General features: G+C 46.9%; 1 protein-coding gene across 1 annotated transcript; it reads right to left on the bottom strand.

Moving 5' to 3' along the window:
• Positions 1-5,689: 5,689 nt before the first annotated feature.
• Positions 5,690-7,363, bottom strand: LOC147641142 (pentatricopeptide repeat-containing protein At2g33680-like). The gene has a single exon (XM_086811693.1). It carries the CDS (start codon positions 7,361-7,363, stop codon positions 5,690-5,692), a length of 1,674 nt encoding a protein of 557 aa, XP_086667819.1.
• Positions 7,364-8,962: the final 1,599 nt, after the last annotated feature.

Consider the following 8,962-nt stretch of genomic DNA (forward strand, 5'->3'; position numbering starts at 1 on the left):
AGGCCTTATGGCTGTATTTTTCTGCACTTCCTCCTTCCCTACTCCATATCCAAGCTTGTTTAAGTATTTCCCGTGCCTAGGGTTGTTTTCGAGTCATATTCACCCTCCTACACACTACCAATGGCTTAAATTCAATAAAATAGTCCTTTTGTTTGCTGGCTGAAAACCCTATTTCAGCCTTCTTTTCTCAAGTTAAACCATAGGGGAAGCTTTCCCAAGGTTCCCTGCTGCAACCACTTGAAGACTTTTGTCTCGAGAAGGATTGTGACAAATTGAAGACTTCAGCAATCTAGACGTTTCCATCGTGAAGACTTCCACTGACATTGACTCTACTTGCAATCGGTAAGCTTTAATGATCAATTATGGAAGCAAGTAGCAAGAGAGAACAACAGGACTCCATGTTCATATACATTCTCTTGTCCTACGTGCTCTCCTGTGAAGATTGTTTCTAGCATGTGTGGGTAGAACATTTAAGAGTAGATGGTAGGGAACATGGGCACTTGCATGGGTAGTGTGAGTTGAAGACCTTCACTGACAACCATATTGTTTGCAATACTCTATTCATATGTATTGGTATGGAAAAGGTAGTGTGAGTTGAAGACCTTCACACAACCATATTATTTGCAATATTGTATTCATATGCATTGGAATGGAAAATCTAGTCAAAAATGCCCATGACACCATGTACTTAATTCTCCCAAGACCAATAAATATTATTTGAGAGGCGGGAGGGGGGGGGGGAGGGAGTCGTTCCAGCTCATTGTACATCTCTTGTTAAGCAAATTACATTTTGTATCGTGCTTGCTGTCCATTACATCTTAGTGTATTTAAGCTTAATGATTAGCATTGTGTTCAATCAAGTATTCCACACTGACTAGTGGAATTACATGGTGACAGGAGTCCACTTCCATGTTTAGTATGCCAGGGATGTCCCCTTCTGCCCTTCCTCTTCCTCTTTGTGGGGAAAGACGATGAGCAGTTTTTAAGCTTCTCATGAGATCGAACTACATAGCCTTAGGCTTCCTATCAAATCTCAGGAGGAGCTCCTCGATTCAAAATTCGCAGATGACACATAAGGCTACCTCTCTAGAGATGTGAAAAATCTCTAGAGGTTTGCAGATGCAATTGAGATCTTTTGCTAGGCCTCAGGCCAGATCAATTGGCACAAGTCATGTGGATTTTGGGTTAACTCATCCCTGACCCCACAACGTGGTGCCCAGCTGAATCCTTCCAATGGGATCCGTGAGGTACCCTAGTTCGTTATCTTAGCTGCCAAGTTGGGATCGACATCGCCTCAAAGCACCACGGAATCCTCCCAGGTGGTGAGCCCCGGAAGGACTGCTGTCTCATGGCCCACTCATCCTCTACACTCCAGTTCCTTCGCGGTCCTTGGTCCGATGGATCTTCACAAAGATGAGGATCTGCGGCCTTTGCCCAACCTTCGATGACCGATTCACGGCCAACCTCTTTGAAGCCCGAGACCACATTCATTTTGCTCTTCACTAGTCATTCCCCCCTACCCGCTGTAGTCATAGAAGAGGAGAGACGCACAGCCGTTGGTTTGGAACCCCTTGATTACGCTTCCTAGTGGCCATATGCTTGGCTCCCGTCCTCACGTCTGTCCTCACGTCTCATGGGAGTCTCTTGGAGAGTGCATCACCTTCAATGGCTCCTGACAACGGCTCAAGAGAGGAGCCTAGCTGGGATCCGAGGCAAAGACAGACTCAATGACTCCATCCCTCCTGAGTGGCTCGTACCAGTCCACGATCTGCCTCCCCCTAAGTGACTAAAGGTTTTTACCAGAGATGATATCCCAATGGAAGTCCATGGTGCAGATGGAGGCACCCTCATGACTCTCTCTCTCAGCGTATGCAGAAGCGCCAAGAGGCTTTTCTGCGGATTTGGAGTAGCGATCTCAAGGTCAAAGATAGCAAGGTTATTTGGCATTACAGGCCACCTTGTTGGCTGTTCCCCCTCACCCCCATTGTTTGAGATCGCCTTCCTCCGAGAGTGGCTAGCCAATGAGGAAGAGCCCCTCTTTGTCCCCTATTGTTTTTCTTGTCTCCCATGATGATTGGGACTGGGTCTTGTACTTACAAGATTCAGCTGCATTTTGATTGGGACTGGGTCTTGTACTTACAAGATTCAGCTGCATTTTGATTGGGACTGGGTCTTGTCCTTTAGTGATCTTTGGGATGGCCCTAAGCTTATGATAATGTTTAATGTGTCAAAATATGATAGCCCCTTGCTTTGCAATGTGTTGAGAAAGGTTACAGGGCTACAAATGAACACTACATTCAACTGGGAAGCCTGGTTATCTGATTGATGCTGAATTGGGGGGAACACTATGCTTACACCCAACACTGTTAGCCTGTATGGTCATCTTGTGGAGCCTCAGGTTGACTTCTCAGGGCTTAATAAACTGTGGAAGGTGAATCTCTATCTTAAAAGTTATGTGGGACTCAAGTCTACCTCTTTATATGATAGTATTTTGGGGGCCTTGCCTCCTGGCTCCAAACTTCAATCCGGGGGTCTACATCTAGAAGATGCCCCAGATGCAGTACATGCAAGGAAGATCATTGGCATGCTTTATGGAGCTGTTAGCTCTCATATGTGGGCCCACATGTTCAGATTGTGTAAATACATTTTTGGGGAGTACATCTCTTGGTCCAATTGCATACTGGGGGAAAATGCAGGATGCTCTTGGGGGAAGAAAATACCGTCTTTTCTGCTATCAGATTTACATGGTTATGGGAGGTTTGGAACACTAGAAATGCTTTGGTCTTTGGGGCCGTACTTGCCATGTAAGGCTAATAATTGGTGCTTAATGCAGATGAGCAGGTGGAACTCCATGACCTTTCAAGCCATTTGGTCAAGGATTTATGAAAGCTGATGAGCTGGGAAGGGTGCTTAAAGATGAAGACTTGGTGGGCTCTGGGCTTCTTGATATTGCTCCCCTTTTTGATGGTCTACTGCTGATTCACTGTTTTGGTTCTTACTCTTCATGGTTTGTCATAGTTCAGATGGCGTGTATATGGCCTCAGTCCTCCTTTGTTGGTATAAGGAGGCTTGTATATGGTTTGGTCTGTATATGGGGTTTCCCTGGGGTACTGTATATAGCTCCAGTCTACTTTTGTAGTTGGTTTCATGCAGTTGGGAGGCCAGAGGTTGTAAATGCTCTGTTTTGTGCTGCCCCTGATAAAGAGATTATCTAAATATACAAAAATTACTTATATTAAAAAAAAACAGTTCAAGAATGGCTTCTTGTGTGCTCTAAGCAATCTCTCATAGTGTAACCATACGGGTGCATCTTTCAGAGTGCATCTTTCAGAGGATACGGGTAGTGGCCGCCGCTTCTCGGAAGTGGCATATTGATCCAGACCCCGCAGATGTGGACTTTGATTGGCGCATATGGGCATATGCTGCGCGCCCCTTGGCCCGGCTCCAGTGGGACCCTGGCGAGTACGAGTGGCATGATCCTTATGCATCCCCCGAGACCACAGAGATCACCTTTTTCCAGTACACTGTTCGGTTGGGGAGGCATATTTTGACTGTGAGGAGGATGGTCTCTCCAGTTGCATCGGAGCATTGGCGGCTACAGGGACTCTCACAGGAGTTCCTGGAGGATTTTTGGACCAGGCTCTGGGATAGCAGACACGCACGCAGGATCTCGGCTTTCCAGTGGCTGGTTGCCCACAGGGGCTCTGCAGTTGGCACCTGGCTTGTCTACAGTGGCCTTCCGCCGGCCTGCGTCCGATGCGGCCACCCATTGGAGACATAGCGACATTGCCTATGGGACTGTCCACAGGCGTAGCAGATTTGGCTGAGGATTCTGCGCATTTTGGTCCCCCTCTCTCCAGAGGGAATGTATACGTGGGGAGCCGTTGCTTGGTCGACTTCGTCAGGGATACGAGACGGAGCAGGCCAGCCAGGCCATCAGATTCATTCGGGGCCAACCTCGCCTTGTTCCTTCACCGGATTTCTCGACAGCCGGCTGGACATAGGAGAGGGATTTACGATGGGAGCTCCTCGGCAGCCTCACCATATGGTTCACCTGGAGAGCCCGTTGTTTTAGGGCTTTTGAGGGGAGACTGGAGCCACCAGCAGAAGCAGAGACTGTTCGGGCTATCTGGCAGGAGTTGATTCACACCCTGCGAGGACAATATGACCGCATCCGGGGCGAGTCGGATCGAGCGATCTTGCGACGCCGGGTTTTCCACACTACTTGGCGCAGCAGCGCTTTCTATACTCTACACACGGGTACCCCCCGCTGGCACTACAGGCCACCTGTTTGGATTTTCCCCCCTCCTATTGTATGATATAGCCTCTCAGTTTATTTGTACTTTTCTGCACCTAGGGAGAGTCTTCCTAGCTGCCTTGATTGGTCTCTGCTCTGCCTTCTTATGAGCAAGAGAGGGTTTGTAGTCCATTGGGCTTTTTTATAACTAATGAAAGGATCTTTTCATGGAAAAAAACCATACAAAGGCAACCTAAGTAAGGTGGGTGACAGACATCTGGGAAAATGATCCCCTTGTAACTTCGTGTTATGCTGACTCTCCAGTTTTGTGTCATGCTATACTCACCTAGGGAATCCGAAGGTGTCTGACCGGGTTAATAACATGCCTCGTAATCACTCGCCTCGCCCTTCCGTGCTGGCCAGTCTTGTCCACACAATCCTTTCCTCTGAGAACTTTACTCCAGTGCCCCTGCACACATCCACAAAAACCTGTACGTCCTAATGCACATTCCACCTCCTCCCTCATGGGCTCTTCATGCATGCTGATACACTTGAATCCTTGCTTCTACCAGTGCTCGGGTCTCATTCTCTTCCCATCACGACCTCCCGTCGAAGGAGGGGAACTTACGGTCCTACAATCAGCAAACATTATTTTCCGGAAATTTCACAAGCAGAATCCATTCCTGGGAGCGCTAATCTGGCAAATTTGTGGAGCTGCTCCTGTTGCTGTCGCAAGCAGGAGTCATTCTCTCTCCCCTCCCAGGGACCATGACAGCCGGGAAAGGCAGCTGGCCGGCCTTTCCCCCTCCATCCTCCTTTCTTCAGGCCCAGCTGCCTAGATACGATTTTTTGCCCCCCTTTTTCGTAGCTGTCCATCATATCAAACCCCTGTCCGCCATCACCCTCCCAACTGCTCTGTGAACCAGCATGGCAAGTCCAACACATGCTCAAGAAGCTCCCCATTCCACCTTCTTGATCCACATGTAGACAGACACGTCTGCAATAGCCATTTCATCCTCTTTATTTCTCCACAGATCTTTTATCCCACAAAATCCGAAGCACCTGGAATATTAACCAGAAGCTGGCATACCATTCTCTAATTTAAGTACTCGTCAAATTGATGGACTCCATGTAAGGCAACATAACATGAAATAGACCTTCCAACCAGTTCCCATCCAGTAAAGACCTCTCTGGCACACCAACAGAAAAACCAAGTAAAACATACAAACCATAAGACCTCTGTTCGTGTGCCGTTAAGGATGTTACAGCACTCTGAAGTCCACAAAAGACAAACCCCCCGCCCCCCGCCCCCGGCGCTTTTTTAAATCATAAGAATAATGTTGACAAGGAAACGTTCACCTTGGAGAAGAAGGTGGCATCAAGTAAACTGTCTTCCTAGCCCTGCATTCTCATTCGTGCCCTTATTTAATCATCGGTTACGCAATCATGCGGTCACACATATGGATTCACACAAGAGCTGTGCCCAAGACCAAAATAGGTCCAGAAACTATCTTCCTTGTCCTCATCAAAGACAGGTTGCAACACTAGGTCCAAACTTGGTGAGAACCCCATTTCCTTCATTTGTGCAGTCAACCTCACCAGCTTGTCATGGATTTCACTGTTCCAAGCATAGCTTTCACCTGCCACAGTGAAGTCATGCATTTTGTTGTGAACCATAATAGTAGCCTTTCCTGGCATTTTGCGTGCTCTAGCAGATCTCCTTGAGCCTTCTACCTTGTCGGCATCCATCCCACTGCTGATATGGGCATAAATGTTGGACATGATCACATAGCAAGAGGCGTCTTTGCGATCCATCCGAACAACATGGCCATAGCATCGCTTCCCCAACCCCACATTGGCATAGCTTCTGCAGTGACCAAGAAGGGATCTCCAGCCTACAATATTCACCTGAAATGGCATTGTTTGAAGCAAGTCTTCAGCTTCAATCAAGCACCCTGCACGACCAAGAAGGTCAACAATACAGTTGAAATGATCAAGCCTTGGAAAAATACCATATTTTTCAGCTATTGAGTTGAAATGGCGGCATCCGTCTTCCACTAAGCCTAATTGGCTGCAAGCAGAGAGAAGGCATATGAATGCAGCCGCATCTGGTCTCAGACCTTCTTGTAGCATTAGCTTGAAATAGCCCAAGGCCAAGACATGATCCCTATGTTCAGCATAGGCTTCAATCATTGCACTCCATGTCACCACATCACGCTTCTGCAATATGCTGAACACACTGCATGCTTCGGCATGGCTGCCACACTTGGCATACATGTCAAGAAGTGAATTTCCAAGTAATGCATCCAGCACAAAGCCACTCTCAATGATCTGTGCATGGATCAACTTGCCTTCTTCTAAGGCTTCTATGCTAGAGCATGCCTTCAGGATGCTCACCAAGGTGACTAGGTCTAGATCCAATCCTTCTAGTTGCATTTTCTTGTAAAGTTGGAAGGCCTCCTCACCATGCCCATGCTCAACATAACCTGCGATCATTGCACTCCATGTCACTACATTTCGCTTTCTCAACCTATCAAACACTCTCCGTGCATCTTTCACACAGCCACATTTGGCATACATATCAATAAGTGTGCTCCATACAAACAAATCTGGTTCTGTAGCAAACTCTATTATGTGGCCATGGATCAGCTTGCCCTGTTTCAAAGATTCTGTGCTTGCACATGCTTTGAGAACGGTAACAAGAATATGTCCATCTGGTTTCACATTTGAAAATTGCATCTGGTTGTACAGATTTATAGCGTGTTCAGCTCGTCCGTGCTTGATATGTGCTAAAATTACTTCATTCCATGTGAACACATTTGGTTTGGGAAGTCTGTTGAACACACGGTTTGCCTCCAGCAAACTTTTGCATGCAGCAAACATGCGGATCAGATGGCTCCCTAGATAAGCATTTGCCTCCAATCTATTCCTCACAATTTGGCAATAAACCCTTCTACCTGCTTCCAGATTTCTTGTTTTGATGCATTCTTGCAGAAGACAATAAAAGATGTCAGTGAAGACAGAAAACTTGATGCCTTTGGTGCGATCGAGTGAATGAAAAACCTCATCGAACTTTCCATCTTCACATAACTTTTTCCAACTTGTGAAAGACTCGTCGTTTTCCATTGCTTCAATCAAAATTCAATACTTGGGTCACGAATGCAAGCAAAGGGCATTCAATAGGCCTTATAATGGCATGTGGCAGAATTGAAGGTGAGGTTTGCAGTAATGTTATTTTGTGACTTATGTGATACCTATAATGGTTCATACATCGCTGGGCACTGCCTACAAAAGCCATCAGTCTTCGATCTCAGACCTCCCTCTCAGACCTCATACCTCCCAGGACATGCAAGATTGCCCACTGCAGTGCACATGGGGCTGATCAGGCATGTCAGCCTGAAGCTCAATGGGGCGGCATGGTAGCTTCATTGCAGCTCTCACATAACATTGGCTTTCCAAATATGCCTTTGTCCCAAAGAAAGCCTGTCCGTGTGCCTCGATGGGTGAGATGTGTAAAGGTAGCATAATTCAAGTAATGGAGAGGCTGTGTTTCCCTGTTGAGATTTCGGCGATGGTGCCATGGATGGCAGCGAGCTGTCTTGAATGTGTGAATACCTCACTATGCATGGTTCAAGTACATGCCCTCTGTTTCTAAACCCATGAGACCTTTGCACATATTCAAGCAGCGTTAAATCATCATCACATGATGCAGATACAGGCCATACTCTTCCTTGCAAGTTGTCTGAAGACCCTGGTATACATGGCGGTTCCCTGCAGCTTTCCAAATGGAACCCTTGAACCTCTCTTACTGGCGCCGACAGAGAGTGAGAGAGGGGGCTCAGCGCACATCATTTTTTCGGTAACATATATATAATTATTATTTTTTCTTATATATTGCTAATTCTAAAACAATATTAGTTGATAGAAATTTTGAAAAATATGCAACTTAGCAATATTTATTACATATTAACCATGGACAACCAAGGCACAAGGACAGGAGAGAAAAGAGAAATCCTCAAGAGGAAAAAATCCCTTCGATTGTAACGTGGGCTTTTGTTTGCTCATCTCACTTGTAACGCAATCGGCTTTTTTTTTGCTCTAACGCTTCGTTTTGTTTGCTTTGATGGTTCGTTTCGTTTGCTCATGGTGCCCCCTCTACCCCCTTCACTGCCTCCATCACCTACACCTTCTCCTCCATCACCTCCTCCATCTTCTCCACCCCCCCTCCTTCGAGCCTGCCGCGCCCTCGCCGCGCCGCTGCCGCCTCCTTCTTCCCCTCCCCCTTCCTGAGACGCAGTGCTCTCTACCATCACACTCTCTTCCGGTAGTCTTATCCCGGCTTTTAACGAGTCCGTCTTCACGTACAACGCATCCGTGGCTAGCAGCATATTTGAGATCTACTTGCCCAAGGACGAGGTAGGTTCTGTATATTTTTCTAAACATATACGAGTTATACGTCGGGAACAACATGAGTGCCGTGGGTGTGTAGATATATGCTGGTTACATAGTTGGCGTGAATGGTATGTCGGTTGAGAGTGGCAAGCTCTGTCCTCGCGTTGGGAGGGCAGGGGAGATGGTATCCATACTAATCTACGTATCAGCGGAGGGCTACGTATCATCGACATATATGGTCTACGTAACGCGAGGCAAGCTACATGCACCAAATAGTGATTATTCACTTTTTGGATTAAGTTGGCACAATTAGCGTAATGTGTACTGTAATTG

This window comes from Cibotium barometz, chromosome 2, assembly GCF_041138505.1.
Source record: "Cibotium barometz isolate CiBa-2024 chromosome 2, ASM4113850v1, whole genome shotgun sequence".
In the NCBI taxonomy this organism is placed as follows: domain Eukaryota; kingdom Viridiplantae; phylum Streptophyta; class Polypodiopsida; order Cyatheales; family Cibotiaceae; genus Cibotium; species Cibotium barometz.